This window comes from Centruroides vittatus, unplaced genomic scaffold (assembly GCF_030686945.1).
Source record: "Centruroides vittatus isolate TY-2023 unplaced genomic scaffold, ASM3068694v2 contig_862, whole genome shotgun sequence".
Classification (NCBI taxonomy): domain Eukaryota; kingdom Metazoa; phylum Arthropoda; class Arachnida; order Scorpiones; family Buthidae; genus Centruroides; species Centruroides vittatus.
In genome coordinates, this window is record NW_027122562.1 from 1,576,698 (window position 1) to 1,603,946 (window position 27,249).

The 27,249-nt window shown below is 28.4% G+C and overlaps 1 protein-coding gene across 2 annotated transcripts in view; it reads left to right on the top strand.

Annotated features, from left to right (window-relative positions):
- Positions 1 to 5,089: 5,089 nt before the first annotated feature.
- The window catches only part of aux (cyclin-G-associated kinase), a 65,978-nt gene continuing 43,818 nt past the window's right edge, over positions 5,090 to 27,249 (top strand). For both annotated transcript variants that reach the window (XM_067279252.1, XM_067279253.1), the window contains exon 1: positions 5,090 to 5,538. In XM_067279252.1, the coding sequence (XP_067135353.1) occupies positions 5,409 to 5,538 (130 nt within the window). In that variant the 5' untranslated portion in view covers positions 5,090 to 5,408. The remainder of the gene's footprint in view (positions 5,539 to 27,249) is intronic.

Below are 27,249 nucleotides of genomic sequence, written 5' to 3' on the forward strand. Positions count from 1 at the left end.
CAAGCCTATTAATACACAAATAATCAAAAATAAATGTGCCCCAGGTGAGGATCGAACTCACGACCTTCAGATTATGAGACTGACGCGCTACCTACTGCGCTACTGAGGCCGACGATGCTTCGGAGACCTTTCTACGCATTTGTCATAACCAAGCCTATTAATACACAAATAATCAAAAATAAATGTGCCCCAGGTGAGGATCGAACTCACGACCTTCAGATTATGAGACTGACGCGCTACTTACTGCACTACTGTTGCCTGCCAGCGTATTAAAGGAACCTTTTTATACTTTGTGAAGAAACCAGCTATTCCGATTATTAGCACTCGGTTCTGGAATCGATGCTGAAAACTTTTAAACATATTTTTTTTTCATTTTTTATGTGTCAGCCAGTCAAGCAGATGTTTCGCATTGATACTCGCTTTTTTCAACTGCGACAAATTCCAGTGTACGTGATGCTTTATTTTACTGAAAATAACATCTGATCTTACTAAATTCTGAAAATGCTTACTCAATTTGAAGATTTTAATAAAAGCAGATGTTCTGCAAAAGTTTTCCGCTTACATTCGATTACCGAAAATAATATACCGTATTTCCCATTTGTTGGTCATACTTGCATCGTTTTCAAATAGAACTTAACAGGAACTGTAAAATCGTTTAGCTATTTGTGTAAACAGCAAATACTGTAGGAGGATATTGAGTCGTAGAAGGATTCTAGTATCGTCACCGTCAGTAGCGCAGACGCATTACTAATTAGTTACTAACCTACGCCAGATGTTTGCCGACGTCAAGAATCTGATGTGGCATACAAAGACGAAAATTTATGGCACTACATTATACATGTTTATGATATTGCAAGATTTATTTAATAAATGTACTTAAAAATAGAAAGGTTTTATCTGATCAATATTCTTCGCACCAATAATAAACCGTTAAGAAAAAAAGAACAAAAAAAAAAAAAAAAAAGACCTCAGTAGCTTAGTAAGTAGCGTGTCAGTCTCATAATTTGAAGATCATGAGTTTGATCCTTATCTGGAACACAGTTATTGTTTTTATATCTGTGTACTTATCGACTTCGTGAGTTTTCAGTGTTATGCGAGAGTTATGCAGCCGTCAGCGATTTTTTTTTTTCGACAATATTATTCTCGTAGCATTGAAAGTCGAAATGAAGAATATCCGAGGCGATTGAGGAATTGAATTTGCAGAACTCAAACTGATATACAATAGTTGAGAGTAGATCTGTTGTAAAGAATTTTGGTAAGACGTTAATAGCGGTCACTCTGCTTCTCGATTACTACGTAGGCATTTAGGAGCGACGGTGAAAGAAAGAAAGATGGTGGCGTCTGTACTATCGATAGTATCGTAATGCAGGGATCTATGATTTTAAAATATGTTTTTAGAGACAAAAGAAAGGTTTCAATCGTAAAATTTAACCATAAAATGGATTATCTTGCCGACAGAACATTCAAAGTAGCCACGGAAAACGTTAGGATGTCGGTTACTATTGGAAACAAATTTGAGAAGACATCACTGTGTGCACTAAGCTGCGCTTTCACAACTTCTAAATTTTCATTCATAAAACCACATAATGGACACTGAAACGAAACTGTCTGAGCCATGGAAGACGCCATGTTGCTTTCCATCGTAAACTATTACTACGAACCGTTATTGCCATCTGACGGCGCGCACTCCGGCCGGAATATCCCGCGTTCCGCAGAAATTTTTAAACGGATGCCGGAGTTAAGCACGGATTAACACATGCGGCGCGGCAAGGAAAAGCGGTGACGCAAACGCGTCTTCGCCGCGCGGCAGCACGACCACACAAGCGGCAATCCGTTTACATTTCGGCGCATGCGTTCAGTATTCAAGATGGCGAACGATATCGACGCTCCGCTATCCACGTGTTTACAAATTTTGTTTTGTACGGCTCGTTTTATTTAGCTAGAAGATTTCGTCGAAGATTCGAATGAATATTTTGGATTAGAGATATCGTATTGGCAAGAATCTTGCCGAGATATTTTGTTGGATCGATAAAGAACTGATGTACAAAATAGGCTTATTCTTCGATTAAGATCTCTCGATAAAGAATACTATTTCGAGTAAGATTCGGTTGTTTTGTTCTTTGAATTAAATAATATATGATTACTGTATCTGTGTAGAATTTGTGTTAAATTTATTATTCTTTCCTCTTTATTCTGATGTTAGTTATCTCGGTTAACCACGTCGAACTTTCCGCCATTAAAACACCACGTGATTGTATTTTCTCACGTGACTGCCAGACGAAATGTTATTGGCTGATAGAAACGCGTCTTGGCGGCGGCCGCCGCGAAAGATAGAATTCGACCAACTTTCGCGGCATGAGAAAAGCGGCACGAAATAGACCTCTGCGGCGAGAAAAAGTGACGTCATTCTGCCGCTTTTCCTTGCCGCGCCGCATGTGTGCATCCGGTTTTACGCAGAAGAATAAAAGAACGCACCCACACACATATATGTAGTACAGCTACATATATATGTATGCTTGTACTGTAGATAAATTCACGAGACGTAGCCTATTTGTGTTTTCCACGAGCTCACATCCACCAGCAAAAACTGGTGCACGTAGCACGCGAAAAACACGGGTTTGCCCCCGCGAAATTTCTACTGTCTACGAATTTACTAAATATATCCAAGAAATCTACGTGGAAAACACGATCTGTGTTGCTTGGGATCAATCCAACCCAATCCAATTCATGTTTTAAAAAAATAATTATCAAATTTAAACCACATTTGACATGTTCGAAATTCAGGAGCATCTTTCTCGTACACATTACGAATCTTTTTTACTGTTTGTATGCACGTCCTTATATTCTCTCCTCCCAATATGCTTTTTGTCTGAAGACATTTCGATTTGATTTTATTCAAACAAAATGAGAGGTAATAAGTTTAAAATAAGCTTCTAATAAAAGAATGCAATCTCACGTTAGCAATGTGTTAAATTTCCAATTATTATCATTAACCTGTTTTATGCGCTTTATGATATATCCTGCGATTTTTATGTGTGCCGATTTTTTTACATGCGAATTTTTAATTTATGCGGTCTATTTTTGTGCGGATTTTTTTATTTGTGCGGTGTAGTTGGCGACTAGTCTCGTGCGATTCGTCATGTCTCACGTTGACTTATTATAGCTAAATAAACTTATTATATGCATAAATGCACTTATTATAGTAATATTATTGCATGAATATGCGAAAAATGAAATAATTTACTTTTTAAGTCAACAAAACACCACCTGGACAAAAATATGTAAAACAGACGATAGACCAGACGATGCAGTCAAGTGCTGACATCTGTTGTCAATAAATTCTATTTCGTACGGTTTTGAGTTATTTTCTATGTGAGACTTTTTTTATGCGGTCCCTGTTGACCGCATAAAAAAAATATTTTTTAATTGTGTTGCGAAAACTATTTTTTACAGCCATTCGTGAAGTTTCGTGCGATTTTTTTTAATGCGTCTTTTTTAAATGCGGTCCCTATCCCACGCTTAGCAATGTGTTAAATTTCCAATTATTATAATTAATTGATTTATAACTTTATGATAAATCCTACATTAATCCCAGGGCCGTGCCGTGCTATGATACAGAGAGGCGGCCGCATCAGGCGGCACCATAAAGAGGCGGCATAAACAGCATTTAAGGGGCGGCATTTCGAAGACTTGCATCGCGCTTGCATCATACTGAGAAAATCTACCGCACGGCCCTAATTAAGTTACGTACAGCGGATCTGGTAACCATGTTTAAAATGCCGACGTCGACGGTGTGCGACCATTAAATGTAATTTTCATTTTATCTTACATTATTTACATATTCTATTTATTGCTTTTATGTTTTAATTGATTAATATAGCATTCAATTATGTTATTTTTTTTTTACCTTAACTTATGTGTATTTCCTATTTTAAGTTTATCGAAATGAGTACTGTTTAGGTCTGGGAATGGATTAATTCACGTTCCGTTATTTCTAATGGGAAAAATTGATTTGAACTTCGAACGATTCGGAGTTCGAAGTAGAGGCTCCATTGCATTCGTAGCATCTGACGAGATGTCATTTCCCAATTAGGCATATATATTAAAAAATCACGCAATGTAAGAAATTAGTAGCTCTAAATTGTAAAATTTTAAAATTAAAATTATATATGATATTAAAAACCAATTTTTATAAAAGTTAATCTCGTGATTTTTGTTTAAAACAAAAAGGCACTCGAAATAGAAACGTCCATTCCTCATACTTTTTTTTTAAAAAAACTCTGCCCCGAGGACACTAAGAGGCCTCTTTTAGCAAGCCCATTATGGGTTCGGCTAGGCCCACAATGGAGCGGCCGGGTGGTGAGGAACGGAGCTCAACATATCCGGACAGACCACCCCCAAAAAATTCCTGTTCGGATTCGATCTTGGGTTCCTCAAAGAGCTAGGCTGCCGCCTTAACCGTTCGGCCATTTGACCGTCTATTTTCTCATACTTTAAAAAATATACTTCGGTCTCTTCGGTATTAAAGTTTGCTATTCGAAAATTTTATTAATAATTACAATAATCAATTTTTTTCAAAAATAAAACGCACAATTTGAATTTCTTTTGACTTTGCAATATATCTTTAATCGGGAAATATTATTAAAAAAAACAAAAATTATAAGATTGCCAGTCTAGTAGTACACTCTGGTGGCGGATATCCACGATTTCCTTGTCAAATTTTTTACAATAGAAAAATCGTTTAATGTCGTTCCTATATAATACAGGCCGCCTTAGTGTAAACAATTTCGTCAAACAATGTTTATTTTTAATTATTGAAAGCACTATATAATCGTATAGAGAGAATAGTATTGTTTAAAAAATTTTTTAAATTCAATTTTTGATGCAAGAAATTCTATACAATAGACGTACTTTTAAATAAATAAAAATATTTTTTTATCAAAAATAAAAGATAAAATTATAAAATCTAATTTATCTTAATCGGAATTTTAATTTTTAAATAAATACTATTAAAAAATAAAAAATAAATAAATAACACAATTAAAAACATTAGAGGGCGTCGTAGTCATTTTGCTGCAGCTTGACGCTTGTTGAATGAATGTTGCAACTTTATTGTCTTAACGCAGAATAACAGCTGAATTTTATTATTTTCAAAATAGTACTTTAATTTAATAATGTATATTGTAAGATTAAAAAAATTCTAATATTGACTTTTCTATTACTGTTTGGCACCCTGACGGATGACGTCAGATACAAAAATGGCCGCGATCCGTGGGGAAGGTTGATTTAATTGAAAGTTCATTTACTATAAAATAACTTCGCGTTGTTAGAGAGGGTTACTTCGTATATAGCCGAAAATATATGGAATAAAAATGCGGTGATCAATATAATAGAATAGAATTAAAAAGATGACAGATTTATTTAAATCAGCTTTAGGTTATTTATCTGGAAATTCTCCAAAAGATGAACATGAATTCGTTGGACAGGTTGTTGAATTAGGAAATGAAAAATTGAGGGTTAAAAAAGTTATTGCCGAAGGTAAGTGATAGAAAAGAAATCATATTTTATTCATTTAAATCATTTTATTAAGTATAAATAATTTTTCCAGTTTATTTATTTATTTGTTTATATACTTTTTGCTGATGTGAAGAGCAAAATACAATTCATACATTAAAAAATAATTACTAATTTATGATTTTACTTTACAGAAGTGAACGTTTTATAATTGCTTTAAAACAAGAGAGACAATTTCAAAAATTACAGCTTTGATTAAAGGAGAAATAGTATTAAGTAACATGTTTTAATATGTGCCTGTCACTTTATGATAAGAAATCAAATATGTTTAATGATAAGAAATCCCAAACATGTTTCAAAATAATTAACTGACTTATACTTTAACCGAATACTTTTACCTTGGCCTAAAGAACTTTATTCCTTTTGAAAACATTTAGGTGCTAAATGTTTATATGAATGTTAATTTATCGTCGTTATCGTTATAGATAAGTTTATGATTTAATTATGTACTCCATTTTATCAGAAATATGTCCATTGCATTATAATATAAATACATATTGTATTTCCTTGTTACAGAAATATTTGTGATTTAATTAGAAAAATATACATATAAAGTGAAACGGACTTACAAAAACTTATTAAATGATTACCACTATTAATAATGATAATCAAAAGTATTAATTATGAATTTAACTTATGAATCATAAAAATTTCCAATAAATCAATCCTATTTTATATGTAAAATTATTCTCAAATTTTATAATATGCACATACACTGATATTTGAAACTGGCAAATAAACTCTGATACTTTATTCAAACAAACATTTTCATTTATTGTCAAACAAGATATCCAATGAAAACATTTGTTTCAGGAAAGTGTTGGAGTTTATTTTGCTGGTTTTGGGTGTCAGTGTATATTACAATTAATACCAGTTTTGTGCGCTGATTATTTAAATTTTATTGTTGAATAATTAGTATCTAATATTAATGGATTAATTAAATTTTATATTTCAGATAGATATTAATGTTTCCTGATATAGATTTGAATCTATTTAAAGCTAAAATATATTTTAATGTACTATAATTAAGGAATATTATTTTTTTAATAGATTGTTTTTTTTTATTATTATTATTTAATTTTAAATTTATTGCCCTAAGCAATTTTAAGTATTATTCTTTGCAGTTTTCTTAATTTTGAATTACACTATGACCTACATACAAATTTATTTTTCCTTTATATCAAAATTTGTATAAAATTTGCAGTGATTTATTTATTTAATATATTTTATAAATGAAAATAGTTATTTGATATGAAGGCAAATTAGGTAAAAAGCTCAACTTTGCTAATAAAATGCTTAATTTCATTTTATTATTAAATTTTGTATGAACAAAAATGCAAAAATATTTTTGGCTATCATATTTTAAGTCTTGTATAAATACAATATTCTACATAATTTTTTTACTTTATTGTATTAAACAATTTTTAATAGATTGTTGAGATAATATTAAATTTATTATTATTTGATTTTCAGTTCTTAGCTTATTTAATTGTTTCTATATTTAATTTGAAGTATAGATTAGAATTATATCAGTAGTATGCTTGTTTCAGATGGAATTATTTACAGTAAATATGAAAACATTCAAATGCTAAATATTTAGTATAGTAAATTAAAGTGTTTTGGGAACATCATTCTGCATTTGCTAGCTGTTTCTAGGTTGTTTTGGATTTAAGTCACAAAAGGACAGAACATAGTTGAGAATGATGTATAGTAAATTAAACTGATGATTGAAAATTTACTCATTTAATTGAAATAGATAACATTTTATAAATCTGTGTAATATAAAAATTAATGGTCTTTTGCTATCCTTTCACATATAGCAAGCTCTGATTAAGAATAAGATAATGTTTTAGAATAAAATGTTTAATTAATAACAATAATTAAAATTTTGTAAATATTTTGATTTTTGTTACCAAAGAAAATATTTTTCAATGTAAGCAAAGCTTTTAAGTTTATTTTTTTTATGTAATTAGTTCTGGATAAATTATTTTCTTCAAAAATTACTTTGAAAGACAGCTATTATTTTTCTTATATCTGATTTCACTTATTTGAATTTAATTAATAATTGGAAACAACTGGTGATAGTCTTTTAAGAGTTATTAGTTTATCATATTAATTATATTTGTAATGAATTTTTATCATCAAGGAAATATATACAACATCAATCTGTAAAAACAAAAATAATTAATACATAATATAAAAAACAGGGTAATATTATTTGATTTTATATGTTCTGTTAGATGCATTTTGCATTAAGAACTGAGTTAAATTAGTGAATTAAATCTTGCAAACAGACATTTTTGTAATAATCTTATTGACTGACAAAAGTATACTTGATATAATAATTAAAATTTTGTTTTCCAAATTGAAAGTTTTGAGAAAAACTTATTTTTTTAAATTTCAAGTATAGTCGTCATTAGTAATTCAGCAAATTAGAATCTTTTAGTTAAATAATTTTTTGGAATAATTTTAAACATTTCAAGTATTATAAACTTTGTTTCTATTAAAATGGCATTTTTGTTTTGATTTATGTAAAAAAGAATTGAAAATATTAAATTTTAATCATTTTTAAAAGTATAAAATTTTTAATTATAATTTTTTAAATTGTTGCAATTTCATTTTCAGCTTGCATAAAGTTCTTATTGATTTTTTTTTTTTTTGTTAATCATTAAACTTGTTTATTATGGTGTAACTGTCTATGAACTGTAAAAGTTTTCAGGCTGTTTGTTTCTTGAAAAAAATTCATTTCTTATTTATTTATTTATTTGTGTTCAAGCTTGCTTACATTTTAAATTTAAAACCTCTTTGCTCAGAATGTATCAATTCATAAACTGGCAGAACTCTATAATCACTTTGGATGACAATTGGATTTATGTAGTTCTAAGCAACAGTTTCAACAATTACTAGTCAAGCTGTTTAATATTAAATGTTAAAATTAATGTGTTTTACATTTATCAATTTTTGTTTTATATTTTTCTTTACTCTTCATGTAACACTGGGAGATATGTTCTAATTTTTATTATCTTATATTCCTTTGTATGTTATAAACAGATCTGTAATTGGGGTTTCCTGTAGGTCAATTTAGTAAATAAATAAATACTATTTTAATTTTGATTCATGAAATCATTATTTTTTAAATAAATCTAAAAATTTCAAAATATGTTGATTTAATAGATTTAATCCAATAATAATTAATATTTCTAAACTATAAACTAAATTTCCATCTATCTATATTTAAAAATGAAAAATTTCATTTTTGCATGTAAGCTGAAGTTGATTTAATATGAAGTTCAAAAATGATCTTGCTGCAATAAATATTTGTTAGTTACCAGAATGAAGCAGATTCATGTGTATTTATTAATTATAGCCTTTTCTTAGTCAGAATTTTTAATGCAAAAATCATAATTTCATTTATGATATTTCAGATCTATTTTTTAAATATATTAAATATTTAGCAGAAATTTAATTGCATTTATAATTTATATTAACGATTATAATTTATGAATAAAGAGAAATAAATGTTGTATAGCTTATAGTGAAAAACTGAACATTTAGCTATGACACAATTGCTAATTTAACTGAGAACAGTGAAGGAGAGTATAGACAATTTTAAGTTTTTATATAAACAAAATCCTGTAAAATCAAAAGCCTTTATGATTCTTATACATATAATAGAATAGCAGTCTTCTAATTTCAGTTTAAAATTGCTTAATGAAGAAATACAATTGTTAGTTTTAATTGTTTATACCAGATATTTTTCTGACTAGTAATACTGACTAGTAATACTTGTAGTTTAGTACAAATGCCACAATAGATGACATTTGATAAGCCATTGGTATTTACATTGGTAGTATTTTTAGAATTTGTAATTATGATTTTTTTCCCCCTTGTCATTATGATTTTGATTCATAGAAAAATCTAAATTTCATATAATTAGTTCCTTGAGTAATATTAATAAACTTGATTATAGTTATTTGAAACTATTGGCTGTTTTGAATTTAAATTTTATTGGCAAGTATTTTTATAATCATATGAATTAGTAGTTTTTTATTTGAATGATGTGAATAGATGAACATTAACATCTTGATTATAAAAATGCTGAGGGCATAATTGTGATTCTTTCTTTTTTGCTAAAATAATAATTAATTTTCATATTATTTATAAAATCAAATTTTTTAGAATTAACAGAATTGTAACTTGAACTGCATTAAACAGAAAATGTATGAATTTTTTTAAAAAAAATTAATATATTAATTGATTTTGGTTCAATATGAAATAAATCTTATACATCTACTTTTTTAAATTTTTATTTTATTATATTATTAAATTTTTTTAAAATAAGAATAATCTAAGTTATATATAAAATATAATGAAGTTTATGCAATGGAAAGATTATTATATATAATGTTAGGTTATATGTATTGCTGAACCATTTTAAACAAGAATAAGTAAATGACATCATTTTAGATTGCTCTAAACACACTTCATGCATGAAGAGTTTATTTAAGGATTGAATTAGTAGAATAAAGCTACAGTTGATAGAATTCTATAAGTAAAAATAGAACACAGTTAGAAACCTTGATTTTTAACAAAAAAAATTGATAATAAAAACAGTTGGAAGTCAGATATCTAAGTTTAGAATAAGTGAACAAACAAGATTCATTCATTTTATAAGGGTAGGGGAATCAATGCAAAATAAGATCTTGCATTTCAAGAGGCTCCTATAATGCAAGATAGGAGATTAACATTCCTACAGGAACTTAATGTAAAGTATAATAAGAAAAAGTAAGAGTTGAAGTTAGTTCATTTTTAATTACTCTGACTCCTCTAAACAAATAAATAACTAATATATTTGCTCAGTTGCTGTAAGAAGCTAGTGAATAAAATAACCATGAGATATTAGAAGAATTCAATTTAATAAAACTTTGGCCTTTAAAATATAATTAAAAACATTTTTCATTTTTTGTAAAAATGTACCTGAAGATGGTCTGATAAAAGGTGACTAAAAACACTAGTTTTATTAAATTGAATTCTGCTGGAATCTCGTGGTTATTTTATTCTTTAATTTTGTTTCTAATATTGAGGGTTTCTACACACCTGGAAGTAAGGAAAAATCATGGAAAGTCAGAAAATTTACATCACCAACTGCCATAAATAATCAGGCTAACTTTTGGATATACACGATTTGGATATATCGAAAAGTTAGCCTGATTATTTACGGCAGTTGGTGATGTATTGGCTTAATGTTATCGGGTTTAGTGTGTGGTTTAAGTCAGAAAATTTGCCAAAAATTGTCAAAGTCAGGGAATTTGCCTGTTTGGCTGTCTTGATTCTTTTTGCTGACATATAATATGCTTGACTCAGTGTATCCATCTGCAGGCAGCAAGAAGTAATGTGGTGCAATACAACTTATGAAAAGGGGTGCAGAATATTTTCAGGACCCAAAATTTCTCCCAAGCATACACAAAATTCCTTCCAAAAACATAAAGTACAAAATATCATAAATAATTTCAATTTAAATGTTATTATTTGTTATTTTTCATTTTAATAATTTTGATTGTGTAACAAAACAATTTTTGATTGTTTTTCAGTTTATTAATAATTTATAAAATTCAGGAAATTTATTAAGGGACAAATTTAATAAATATATACTTTTGTACATGAATTATACAGGATTTATTAATGAATAATAAATAAAGACTTTTTTTTAAAAACCATGTAGATTATGATTGTGGATTAATAATAGAATAAACTACTTTAATAAAACATTTTAGTTTTTGTTTTAATAATTTGGCAATTATAAAAAATATGTAACTGTTAATTAGAAAAAATTAGAAAGTTGGAGAAGCAATAGTGTATGTGCATAGTAAGCCAAATGCTGTTTTATTTTGTCATTGCATCATACTGTTAGGACTATGAGGGTCAGGAAATTTGTACAAAGTTGGTCAGGGAAAGGTATGGAATTTAAAACAAAAATTTGAGTTGGAACACTGAATATTGGTTTATTTGCATTACTGTAAGAAGTTATAACTATATTGAATTGAAAGTTGTTTAGAAAAAAAATAATAGCTTTATTAATGATGATCTAATTTAATTTACACTTACAGATCAATCAACAGTATTTTAAGAGAGTACATATTTTTGAATGTTTTGGAGAAATTTTCATTGTTCTCCAACATGTACAAAGACACAACCACAGACAGACTAATATATACAGACTTATTCAGTGTACTACAGGCAAATAGCTGTAGGATAACAGACCACCCAACACTCAACAGCATATGATACCTACTTCAACATCTTAAATGTGCAAGAAATACAATAATCTTCTACTGGACATACTGGACTCCAAGGAAATAAAACTACAGACAAACTTGCAAAACAAGACAACAGAAACCAAGAAACAACTTTCAGACCATAGTATAAAGACTTATACAGCTGTATCAACAAAAATATATATAACAAATGGCAAGAGGACTGGAACAAACAACTCAACAATAAACTACACACCATTAAACCAGAGTTAATAAAATGGACAACCAGCCACCAAGAAAACCGGAAAGAAGTAGTATTGCCTGTCTGAGAACTGGACACACAAGATTAACATATACCTATCTATTAACAAAGCATACACAACCAATATGCTCAACATGCCAACTCCACTTACTATCCACATATATTAATAATGTGCTCTTAATATAAAATGGCCAGAGAACGATATCTTTAACAACATAGATCTTCAGACAACCAAGTTGTATGGAATATACTAGTTGATAACATAAATTCAATCTACAATGGCATATTTGAAGGCAATAAACTTATATACTGAACTCTAGAACATACATATTAAGACCTAAAAGACCTGGCACTCTTTGGCCTGCCTAGGCCGTTGTGCCACAAACTCTAACCAACCATGTTTTGGAGACTTAGAAAATAATGAAATTAAGATATCAATAGGTACTGAAATTTATTTAAATTTGTGAAATTATTGTGAAATCTTTTACAAAATACCAATTTTGATTATTTAAGTCATAATGCATTCCTATACAATTTGAACACAGTTAAATTGGAAATTATATAATATATATTAAAGTATAAATATTAATTTTGCAAGAGGCCGGACCGAGCAACCCCTAACATCGGGACGGACAGACCCTAAAAAAAACTCCCCCTGGTATGAATCCATATCAAAATCTTGATCGAATAAGACGGACGTTCATCCTTCCTCCTCTGGACATCGCTTCCTTTCTCAGCGGATCTTAAACCTGAGTCACGGAGAGCTAATCATTGATAATCACTATTGGCAACAAAGAATCATGTGACCGAAGGTATAAAAAGAGACGATGATTGAATAACAAGGTCATCCGATCATCACTTTGAACCCGAATCCAGAACCCGGCTTGTTGATCCTCGCCTGTTTCAAGCTACCACCGAAGAACTTGCCAAGATGTCCCACCTCCTCTGATGATCCTCTTCTTGCGCCGACAATTTCCCACAGACCCTTCAAGCACCCCATCGACGAGGTATGACGACCAACTTTATGTAAGCTCTCTCTTGGGGGACCCCCCCATATTAGGATGTAGCGCCAAGTAATCGATACCAATGTTAGAATTGTATTTGTCCATTTTTGTCAATTAATAAATCTTGTTTTATTGTTTAAATGGTGTCGTTTATTCGAATATCGCCATTGCCTTATCGACGAATCCTCTCACTTCCTCCACTCGACCGAACAAATAATTAAGCCTGACATCTTGGGACAGATAAATTTCAGACCAGAAACCACCATCCTTGACAGTGGGCAGGTCTCACCGACCTGTTAGCCGATAAAAAGGAGGTACAACTTCGTCCTACCTCCAGGTACCCACAATTTTATATGAATAACTAGCAGGTAGGCTCAGCATTGCTCGGGCAAAAGTAACGATAGTGAAGATTAAGATTATTATGTTATAATCACCTTACCTGTTTTCACAGAATGCAAGAATTGGGTCCCTCTGTTTCCAGACTAATTAGAGAATTTTTAAATGGGTCTAAAAATATGTTCGATTTCCCACAAAAATGAAAAAACTGCATCTGCGTCTTGCATGTCGCTATCTCTTAACAATTCCATTGTTACGTAACACTTTCATTGTTGACACTTCCATTGTTATTTAACACTTCCATTGTTGATGGAAGTGTTAAGCCTTAATCCTGTCCCTCTCCCCGTCGGGAGGAATTTCGAAAAATCCCTTCTTGGTGTGCGTTCTTGTGACGTACCCTAACTGTGTACCAAATTTCAACTTTCAACTCCTAACCGTTTGGGCTCTATGCTGATTATTATTATTATTATTATCATCATCATTATCATCATCAACTCGTCTCAATTATATATATAGATTAATAAGTTAATTAAATTAATTAAACAGATTTGATTTTCAGTCAATTTCAGAAGTCATTACTGATTTTGTTATAAGAGATTAAAACCAACCTACAATAAAAATACCTTAATTTGAGATGAGAGCTAATATTTATACTTTTCGGATGTAGGAATTCTATTTCTAAATAAGATAAACTAAGAAATACATAAATTTATTGAACATCATTAAAAAAATAAGCAAATTTAACCTTTTGTCAGGTGCAATCTGTATTTTAAAACGAGCAGGTGAGATCCATCCTGGGGATGGACAGTTTTTGCTTCTAGATTAAATAATATTTAGCATCGTTTTTCTTCATTATCATATATTTATAATTATTTATTTGAAAAAAATAATATATACACGAAAAAAACAATACAAAGCAATAAGGAAAATAGGGAACAAATACACTATATTACTACTTTGAGCACTGTTCTAGTTTTCATTGGAACCACACATTGCAATTTACTTTCATAATCACTTTTTCTAAAATTTTTTCTGCACTTAGGTTGCCTTCACTTTCATCTTGTATGGTAGTTTTGGCATTTTGCTTCTTCTCTTCTGAATGATCTTGAAGAATACAAGGTATGTCTGGTAATAGGATAAACCTACAAAAATATCATATTTGCAATAATATATATAATATATATATATAATATATATATATGTAATATAATATATATAATATATAATATGCAAATACTCCTCACTCTCATATTGTTCAGTGCACTTATCCCTTCAAAAATACACCTACTCTTCAGGCTAATCACATGCATTTGGAATCAGTGGTGTACATAAGGGAAAAAAATACCTTCTTGAGGATTGGGTTGCCCCTGACGAAAAGTTAATAAAAAATATAATAATGAATATATTTTTGCTGAGATGATAATATAGCACTGTCTTGGTTTTTCTCCAACAAAATTCTGAAATGTAGCAGAGAAGATATTTAAGTTAATAAAAAAGAAAATAGCAGCATTAGGAAGAATTGAATTATAGAAACATTAATATAATTTTAATACACTTTCAATATACAGGGTGTCTCAAAAATGTACAAACAAATTTTTAGGGGAGTTAGATAACATGCATATGGGTTCCCATGCAATTCTCATTTAGGAATGAGAATTACATGGGAACCCATAACCGGAAATGTCACCGTAAGTCAATAGGTGGCACTGTTCATCCGTGCACTAGAGGGGAAATTTAGGATTTCCTCATTTTTACGGTAGTCAGCATACAACAAGCATGCAGTGGTATACGAGCAGGGAGCTGGCAAATGTGCACTTAGTTTATGGAATAGCTGAGGGCAATAGATAAGCCGCAGCACGAATTTATCGAGAATGCTTCCCAGACATACATCAATTGCATCACAGTTCATTTGCATGTGTGCATCAAATTTGTGCAATATTGGGAGGTAGCACGACTAGTGAGGGCAGGCCACGCTCGACGCGTTCACCTGTTATGGAAGAAAGTGTGTTGAATGCCGTGGAGACCAATCCTAGTACCAGCATATGTGCCATTGCCTCTGACTTAGTAGTGTTTTGTTGCAGTGTACAGCATATTTTGCTATAAGGGATGTAAGCACAGTGACTCCTTACATCCCTTTCATCTCCAAAGGATCCAGTTACTGTTTTCCGATGATCATCCTGCACGTGTGCGTTTCGCGCACTGGTATCTGCAACAAAGTGCCCAAGATGTGAATTTTCCAGCATATGTTTTGTTCACAGGTGAAGCCTTTTTCAATCAGGATGGCATATTCAATCAGCACAATGCACATTTGTGGGTTCACGAGAACCCACATGGTGTGCAGACCCACGTGGCACAACATCACTTTGGAGTTAATGTATGGGCAGGTTTGGTGGGCGACTGCTTAGTCGGGCCATACCTTTTACTATCCCGCATGACCGCCACAAATTATCTGATCTTTCTGGAACAGGTTCTACCAGCCTTACTTGAAGATGTTCCAGCAAATGTGAGACACAACATGTGGTTTCAACATGATGGGTAACCTCCCCATTATGGAATGGATGTTTGTGCACATTTGAACAGGTCTTTCCTGCATTGATGGATTGGCCATGGTGGACTGGTTTCCTGGTCCCCACGCTCATCTGATTTATCAAGCATTGATTTCTTTCTGGGGGGGCTCTCAAGGCTATCATGTATGACTCGCCTGTGGAGTCTGAAATGGATTTCGTGGCAAGATTTGTCTGCACTGCTGCTACAATCAAAAGAGCATCTGTTGTAACATTATGAACTGGTATGCCATTTGTACTAATTATGTCCAATAAATGTTTCCCATTAATCACTGTCTTGTGCCTTTTTCAGATCTTCCTCTACTACCACTTTCCCCTGACGTTTCTGGTTATGGGTTCCTATGCAATTCTCATTCCTTTAGATGTTATCTAACTCCCCTAAAAGTTTGTCAGTACATTTTTGAGACACTTTGTATATTAACTTCACTGTCTGATTAACTTAATTGCACACATTCACGACTATATGTCTGATATATCAAAGTCTAATTTATAAATAAGAGCAGTTACTGTTAGTTAATTAAGAGAAAAGGAATTGTTATTTACATAAATTCTTTTATGAAAAAATTTACTATTTTTTTGTTGTCAAAAACTTTGAAAAAATTTAAATATGATAATGATTAATTTTCGTAAACTGATTATTTAATTATTAAATTTTATCATATTACTATACATGGTGTTTTCATCTTTCATTCAAAATAAAATTTAATATTAATCTATTAAATAATAAATACTAATTATTGCAAAAACTGGATGCACAAAACATAATCAACTCCAAAAACATCTAAATCCAGTTATAAAAATAATTTATTGACTGAACTAACATTTTTGACCTTGCTTAAAGGCCATCCTGAGGTGAATAGTAAAATCAAGATTGAACAGAAAAAATGGACAAAAACAAATTTAAAAATGCACGTGTTCACGTGCATCTTTGAATAAAAAAAATGACATAAAAATAACACACATGAATAAAAAAAAATGACATAAATTTAACACAAAGATAAAAATTAAGATATATATAAATGATCAAAAATTTAACATGGTATGTTTATAACAAATAATAACAATGTAACAAAATCCAACATAGGTGTGCTAGTCAACTTCAAAAAATGCCCTCAATGCATGTGACATTGGTGCCATATCCCCATTGTTAATTGCAGTTCTTTTATTAACCTTTGTATAGATTTTAAGTATTTAATATGAGATGAAGTTATGGCATAATGGAGTAGATATGCTATTTAAAAAAAATAACATCTTGATCAGAAGCAAAGGCCACCAAGGTAGTTGTAGTTAAACACATTTTAATTGAGTTCTTAATAAATTGTTTTTCTAACTGGATTAAGTGTTTTTTGGAGTCAATTATAGAAAATAAAGTTTTTGTATTCTTTTTGAATTGTCAATGAATGTGAATATCTAGTTGCTAAACTAATTAGTTTTATACATCATGATTTTTTTTTTTAAATCTGTATTTTATCAAAGTATTTTTAAAAAAATGCTTCTTGCTGTTTACTTTTAACTCTTTCTGATATTTAAAGAAATTGTTTTAGGAGTATATCTTGAATCATTGTTTGAATTGATTTCATTTAAATTAGCAATGACTGTTTGTTTCTAAAATATCAAGTTACATAAATTGGTTGAAAAATATTTTTGTTTTATAAATTATAATTGAAAATTCATCTTTAAATTTGAATGCAATGTTATATGAAGTGTGTAATGCCATAACAACTTATATTTACATCATTTTGATATTCCAGAGAATCTGTAACCTAGTGAGTTTTTATACTAATTTATTGTAAAATTGAAGTGTGTTCATTCACTAAAAAAAGTGTTTTTTACCTTTCCTGGAAAGTTTCTTATTTACAACATTATGGCATTGCACTTCATATATGCTCAATTAAGTTTAACAGTGCTTTTCCAAATCGTTAATTTTTAAAATTTCAATTTAAATTGATATTTAGTGTAGTTAATTTGAAAATTCTAAAGAAAAAAGAAATCTGTTAAATGTACATACAAATTTTTATGCATAAATTAAAAAAAAAAACTATTTGCAAGGTAGAATTGAGAATTGTATGAAATTTTAATTTCATTTCTTTAATTTAAAAGTTTTAAATTTTAAAAACAACAAAAAAAATTCAGTTTGTAATTCAGTATTTATATGTTGAATTTAAAAAAGTCTAAACACTTAATGTCAAAACTATATAATGTTATTTTAGTTCAATGTAATTTGTTATTAAGATCCAGATTGAAGTCTGAAATTATGCCAAAATATAAAACATTGACTCTTTCAATGAAAGTGTGCCAGAAGTCATAAATGTATTGGTTTGATGATCGTATTTATTCAGCTGAATTATTACATATTTAATTATGCATTTTATTTCAGGAAGGTGAAAATAAATTTGAATGACTTAATAATCAACTATTTTAATACATATATCTAAAAATCTCAAACATTTTCTCAGAGTGAAACAAGTTTTTTCATAAAATAAGTTATATCAATATTTATTGGTTTATAGTAAATAGTCAACATTTTGCTATATTGTAGATTTTTTATGTTTAAAATTTTTTGAAAATTTATATAATAGATTTATTTAATATATAATGAGGTGTTTTGTTCTGTTCAATATTCTTAACAGGAAAATCATTTAAATTGATATTAATCATTTGAATAATTTTCAGTTATCAAAAATATCAAACTTTTATGTAGATTAATGTATAGTAAGTTGATGACTGTTAATTAATCATTTCATATTGAATCTGTATCATCAAACTTACATTTTCATTTACTTCAATGCTTTCTTCTGTTATGAAGTTTCACTGCTACGTTGCAGCTGTATTAATGCTCTTGTAATTGATATTACATTGGTATTAAATAACAACTATTTTAACTTGAGTATCAGGATATTTATTTTCATTCAAACTTTAAATGTTTATAGTCCTAATTACAATATTATGTAATTTGAAGGTAATGAAATGTTAGAATGTAAGTAGTATTTGAACAAATTATTTTCTTATATTTATCAATCTTTAATTATTTTTATTAGCACTATAATTGTTTTTAATGTAGAATACAATATAGTATCTTAATATGCAACTATTTATTCTATCTTTTTTTCAAGATTTATTACTAAAATTCTTGAAAATTATTTAAAGTATATTGATTTCATTTATGAAGTAAACAATATTTGGATAGTTAATTTTTGGTTAAATTTTAAAGCTGTATTTGCTGTTAGCAAGTTGAAAGATACATATCAGCATTATACAAGTAAGTATAGTTGTTAAAAGCAGCTGTTTAAATGAAGAATACAAACATAACATCAGACATAAAAATTTTTATTGTTTATAGCAGAAAACAAAAATATATCTTTAATATATATATAATTACAATAAAACAAACAAAAAATTTTTCACCCAACTACATTTTATGTTCTTTAATATTATGAAAATGAGTACCCAATAGAAGGATGGGTCAGCACATTTTAATATATTAATTTTTCACTGTTAGCAATTCAAGTCATATTAATAGATCATAAGGCTATATAAATGACAGTAACATCTGCATTTCTTTGAAATTATATTTCATGTTATATTCATCAGTGATCTACCATTAGAGAATATAAATTATTTATTATGAAATTAGAAGTAATATAATTTGAGATTGTAATTTGTTAGATAGTTGTTTTTTACTTTTATTGTTTTTCTTAAAGCCAAATGATTGCCAGATTAAATTGGAATATATTACCATAACTATTAATTTAATAAGATATGGTGTCTAATGCCTACCTCTAGTGCCAAATTACTCAGTATTTAATTATTAATAGTAGCAGTAATATAGCATGATTTAATCTTTAATATAATTATTGGGCTTTGTGGTATTTACATATTAATATTTATTGTTTTTCTTCTTTGTCTAAATGTATTTTGCTCAATTGTAAACAGGTTTGCTTAAAATTTAATCTTTTATGTCTAATTCAATTATCATTTGTGTAGTAATCAAAATAATGTAAATAGTTTGTTTGCTAAAGGTAAGTTTTTAAGATTATATAAATTTTAATGGATGTTGCTTATTCTGTCTTTATTTAATGTATCATTTTGATTTAAATGGTTTTGGTAAAATATTTTCAAATAATTAGCAAAATACAGTGTTATCTTGTACTTTGAATGAGTAACTTCAACACTTCAAAGTTTGAATGCTAAAATGGACAAAAATTTGCTTTGGAGTTTGAATGATGCTTCAAAGTTTAAACTGTTGCATGCAGTAAAAAAATGCATTCAAAGTGATCTGTTATGCACCCAAGTCATCTTTTACTCTTTCATTACACTCATGCATTTTTTTTTTTTGCTTTATTTTTGGTGAGTTTGATTATTATATTTTTATGTGAAAGAGATGAGGGAATTAGATTTATGATACTGTAATTTGAATGGGATGTCTGGCAGAACCATATATGTACATTTTCAAAAACTTTTAGAATATTGTAAATGCTGTTTCTACAACTACATTATAAAAGAAGAAATCTTTGTTTCAATAAACTTTTTTGTGTTATATTGCTGAGTCTTCTAACAAACCAATTTAGCATCTACACTTGGTACCACAATGTTTTGCATTTATTTTTAATATGATTTTTTTTTTTTCAAATGCATTCATTAGTCAAGACTAAAACCCAAAAGAAATATAGGTACACCAAAATATTTTTGTCAACTGATGGTCTGGCACTTCCTTTAATCTGGACAAAATTGAGATGGAACTTGAAATTCCTGCAGACTAGTCTATTGGGTGGACTCAAATGGTGTTGTGTATACTCTGTAGGACATGTTTATTTACATTGTTTACACTGTACTTGTTGGTGGTGATACCACAATTTTGTGATATTTTTGGTTTATTTTGCTTAAATTTAACTCTATCATCTCTCTTATAAGCCAGAGCTAGTGTGTATGGTGTGCCAAACATAAACATCAGTCTGTATTGATTAAAGATAAAAGTAGAACTGTTGAAAAAAATGGATCATTGTGTTTTGATATATAAGCTGTGTAGCATCTGTGGTATTGATTCAACTGTTTCTGTTATAAAGAAGCAAAGGATATCGATGTACAGTTACAGTGCCTGTATTTCATTTATTTGATTATTTAATTTACATTTTATATTTACAGTGATACCTCGGTTTTTGTCCGATAATCCGTCTGAAAACAATTGGCGAAATTCAAAACAGATGAAAACCAAGGCAATTATTTCAATATGAATCAATGTAAATCCAATTAATTTGTTCTAGACACTCCAAAATACATACCAAAATCACATTTTATACAGAATTAATACAGCATTAAATACTAAAAGCAATAAGAAATTAATATAAAAGACTAATTAGCATAAAGATAAAAGCATTAAGATTATAGATAAGATAACTAGCATTAAGGTGAAAGCAATGGAATTGTTCAGCTAGACACGTGGGGTAATGTCTTGTCTTGTAGAAGCTAGTTGGACATGAGCTTCTAGCCTATATCGCCCAGTAGTAAAGTGTGATGTAATTGTCACGTAATAGTAGTTGTATGTGTTTATGATGGTTGTATTGAGAGGAATAATGCCTTCCGGGAAATCCATTTAAGGGTAACTGGTCCCTATTCAGGCATTACAGACGTGGAGAAAATCCGGTAAACTTCACGTTGGCCAGCCCACCCTGGCAAAGCGTGAACCCACGACCGAACTCCCAGTGTTCAGGGAATGGAACCGTTGGCCAATGGTGGGCCGTCGTGGGGTAATGTTCACACAATGAGAAATAACGCCACACTGTGCTGGAAAACAAAGGGCGACCCACGCCCTTTGTTTTCCCAAAATTAACAGCGAGATCACTTGAGCACACCAATGAAATCCAAGGCAATCAAAAAAAACCGAGACAACTTTTTTGCAAAAAAAAATCTATGAAAACCGAAGTTAACGAAAGCCGAGGTATTACTATATTTAAGTTTCTAGCAATCCCATGGCATGCTTTAGACACATGGGAGGTGTATAATTAGTGGGTGGAAATGTGTTGATGAATTAATACCTGACCATGGTCGGTCTGGAAAAATGGTTAATCTGTCAAGGCTTCAAAACCAAGATGCCAGAAATTTGGTGGTATACCAATATATCAAATCAGGAATTGATGATGACACACATAACAGAAAAATATATAAAGAATAAAAATACAGTATAAAAAACTTATTTGAAAAATTTACATATTAAGGTAGCAAGAGTAAAAACCTGTTGACAAAAATATCAGTTATATTACTTTTTCTCATATTATGAAATACTATAAGGAGCTCATGTTATAACCTGTTTAAAACAGATTTTCCTATAGCTTTTCAGAGATGAGGATAATTTGGTAAACTTCAAAATCTATTTTTAGGCATTTAAAGATTTTTATAATGAGAGAGAGAATATATCATATATCTGCTGCTAATATTATTGAGTTATTTAATTCCATTTTTTAATGATAATTTTAGGCTGAATTAATTATTTCATTACCTAAATTACTATTATTTTAATATTAATTTTGTGAATTTTGTTAATTATTCCAATGTCTCAGTATTTCTTTGCTCATATTTTATTTATTTATTTATATTTTTTTAGTTAGAATATTGTTTTTAAAATAAAATAATTTCTAAATTACACTACTAAGGTAAATGACGAATATATATCATTATTTTCAAAAATGGAATAGGATTTATTTTATGAATTTTTCAATATTATAGCTAAACACTTACTTGAAAACCTTTTAAATGTGCAGCCAAATTTATTAACTTCAAACGTTTTCGGTCTTGTTAAAAAACCTTTTTCAAGAAAAAAAACACATGGTGTATATTGGAGCCACAGGAAGATCTATCAAGGACAGGATAGCAGAACACCAAAGAAACGTAAGAAATGAACAACCATGCACAGTGCTGGCTCCTACATGTTGGCCGACCCCAAGAGGTCAAAGCAGAATGGGACCATGCCAGGCTTTTACAAGTAGTTTGGGACATTAAGTACTGCCACTACGCAGAGGCATGGCAGATCTGTAAAGCAAACCATAAAGGTCTCTCCATCAACTTCCGGGAGTCCACTAAAGTTTCTGCGGCTTGGCATTGGAGCTTAATTTAAACCCATGTAAACGGAAGGAACCAAAAGTACAGAATACGATCTTCCTTGCGCAAAGGCTTTTAACCTTATTACTTTATATAGGCCTTCACTTGGTAATACGTTTTATTTCAAGAATCTTTGTTTTGTATATTTTTTCACTTCGATCCCAATGTTTACTGTTATTTTTATTTTTTATTCTTATTTTTCCTTTCTCTATTTTGCATGCATATCGTAGTATTTATTATTTATTAAGATGATGCAAGTAATTTTGCAATGGAATATCGTTCAAAAACGTTTTCGCTTTTGTATTCGTACTAAGTCTTCGAATTTTACAATGTTTTTCTTGAGAAAGGTCTTTTAACAAGACTGAAAACGTTTGAAGTTAATAAATTTGGCTGCACGTTTAAAAGGTTTTTGAGTAAGTGTTTATCTATTGAGTAATATGAAGTCTTGGAAGAATTTCAATACTATAGCAATTTTATTATTTTTAATTGAGGAGATCTTTAAATTATTCTTCTGTTTTGATTATTAATTTCTTTGATAAATCATTTCACAATTATCATTAATTAAACCACTTACATCTAAAAACTTTCTTTTAAAAATATATTAAAACTTTTTGAGAATGAAACTTTTTTTCAGTAGAAAACTTAACTTTAACTATAACCCAATGTAAGCTGAAAGGAATGAGTTTCCTTATTTAAAATACTACACTTTCAAAACTTATTCAATTGTTGGAAAAGTAATTATTATCTGTATTTAAATTTTAAAAAATTTCAGAAAAATTTATTTTTAACTTAATAAAAATTTCTTATTGAGACTACTATTTATCTGTTTCAATGTCAGGAATAATTGTTTATAATTTGATATAAAGCTACTTAGTTCCTTCTTAACTAATATTTTGCAATCTTATTTTAAGTAATTTATTTTTAATAATGAATTAATACAGAATTATTTTAATATTTAGTTAATTCACATTCTTTTCATGATTAATAAAATAGGACTATTCTTTATTAATAATCCTTTATTAAAATTCAGTAAAAATCAATAACCTCAGCAATATAAGTTAGTGTGGAAAATGAAACTAAGAATAGCAAGTATTCTTTATATAGTATTCTTAAGCTTTTTAGTATTTGTTTCAAGGTTGTTTTTACAATTGTCTTGTGCTCTTTGATCTATTATTGTAGTTTATTTTTCTTTCTTTCTTAATGATAAAAGTACATTAGTTTAAGTAACTACACCATTTTAATAATGTTTAGTTTCTCAAATTTATGATTAAAATTTTTGAAAATAATTATAATAATAATAATAGTTAATGAAGACTAGTTTTTTTTATATGATGTCTATATAAGTATTTATACCTGACAGTGATTCAGATCTTCAATATGAACTAAGAACATCTTAATACACAATAAAACAGATGATTAAAAAAAATAGATATTGTTTTAATCATTTTTATATCTGCTTCATTGATAAAAGGCAATATTTAATATCTAAACTGGATTCTATGATTGCTATTTTAAGCAAAGTTAGATATTTCTGTAGTTAATTGTTTTTGTAATTTCACAGAGTATATTAGAAAACAGAGTAAAGTAATGGAGTCTTTCTTTCTTTATTAATCATTGTTTAACTATTTTATTTTTAGATATTTATCTGAAAGGAATTTAATCAAGTATTTAAAATATTAAATCCTAGTATTACAAGTAATTTCAAACTTCCAATTGTTTTTTTTTTTTTTCCATTATTTTGTTAATTTTTCAAACAAGCAATAGTGATTTAGAAATATTAATTGTTTTTTTCATTTTAAGTAGTAATGCTTTTACTTTTAAAAATTACCTGTTTAAATTATTTGATATCATTTTCAATAGATGTTTAAATTTTATAATAATAGCTTGAATGATTAGTTTATATAAATTAGTCATGAATAGAATGAGAGGAAGATACATACCTTACATTTACTTTTCAGAATTTTTTTGTGAATTTAAAGCTAATAAAAATGAATCTCAAATATGAGAAAAATAAAGCAAAAAAATTACTTTTACAGCAGTTTTATCTACAGTTTAATTTTTTTCCTCATCTATTCTGTTGTTTAATTTTAGTGCTTCAAATAAATTAATTATTAGATTGATTACATAATTTGTACAAGTAGGACAAATTTAAGGTCAAATTTTTTAAGATATTAACACAATTTAAAGTATTTAGTTCAGTTGAATAGAATTTTATGAGTATTTTTATAGTAAAATAAATTTATTATCTTCAGACAATAGAAGAAAGTAACATGATTGGAAATAGCTTTCAAACTAGAACTTACAGTAGAATTATATACAAAATATTTACATTTTTAAATTTAAAAATATAAATATAATAAATAAATAAAAACAAAGTTTTACTCATTTCAACTAATTATAATTTGTGTAGTTAACATCTCAAGAGCAAATTTTTTTTATTTATATCATAAGCTTCATCTTGGTTAATAATTATAATTAATCTGTTTCAAGCATGGAAAATTTTTAAAATAAAATTTGTGATGTGATATTCAAAGCAATTAAGAATAAAATAAATTGTACAAAATTAAAACAATATAAAATAGTAAACATTTTCAAAAAGAATAAAAAATATTCTTTATTAAGTATAAATAATGTATTATAATTTCAATAACTGTTGTTTTTGTTTTACTTAATTTATAATCAATTAATTTTTTCAAATTTTTAATTTATGAATTTCATAAATTTCATATATATATATATGAAATTTATAATATATATCTTAAAATATTTTGAATTCTGAATATTAATCTTAATTAAAAATTCTGAATATTTATCTTAAAATACTTATTAAATCAAGCCTTTATAGTAAATTGGGATACTTAAAACTTTAACTGTTTTTGTCATATTTATGTTTTTTTATACTAACATAATAAAAATAACCTTTGTTTTTTTGTTATTTTTATAGTTTTATTATTTCTACAACTTTACTATATACAAGGTTTATTTATTATTTAAAAAATAAAATGAAATAAAACAGTAAACAAATTCATAGATATTCATGCAAAACTGTCATACTATTCAAGGTCTGCAAATTCATCTGCTAAAATAATCTTCAAAACTTTATAGTAAACCAAGCTGAAATTAACAACACCAGGTGGGTGATTAAGTTATCTTCAATTAAATTTAATAATTAGACTTAAATTAAGTTTAGAATATTCTGGAGGAAAAAGATCAATTTGGTGTGGGACCCAAAATGGGAATCTGGTGTTGTTAATTTCAGCTTGGTTTACTATAAAGTTTTGAAGATTATTTTAGCAGATGAATTTGCAGACCTTGAATAGTATGACAGTTTTGCATGAATATCTATGAATTTGTTTACTGTTTTATTTCATTTTATTTTTATTATTTTTCATATAATAAATAAACCTTGTATATAGTAAAGTTGTAGAAATAATAAAACTATAAAAATAACAAAAAAACAAAGGTTATTTTTATTATGTTAGTATAAAAAAACATAAATATGACAAAAACAGTTAAAGTTTTAAGTATCCCAATTTACTGTAAAGGCTTGATTTAATAAGTATTTTAAGATAAATATTCAGAATTTGCTAAATGTTGACTTCTGTATTGTTGTTATTATTATTAATTTTAAATAAATATAACATCACCTATCATAATAGACATATTTTCTCAAATAGATGTCAAAATCTGATATGTATATAAATATTCATATCTGACAGTGATTCAGATCGTCAACGTGACGAACTAAGAACATCTGAACACATTGTTGATTTAATAAGTACACTTATTAAATCAACAATGTGTTCAGATGGAATTCATGTATTTAGTCCTAGAAGAATATATTAAGAACTAATATATTGAATACACCAATTCATAATTAGTTCATCATAATAAATTCACAATTAATTCACATAAATGATTTTTCATACATCTTAAGTGAATTAATTGTGAACATATTTTTTTTATTTTAACTAAAAACAACTATTCTGGCTTAATAATAATTTCATAATCTTCTGATATCAAATAATAAAGCAAGATCATTTAATTGGCAAAAACATTAATTAAAACATTTATTGATAGATTTCTAAACTTTCATAAATAAAAATTTTGTTCCAATATCAACATTGTCAAAATCCTGTTTTATATTTTTGAAATACTTTATC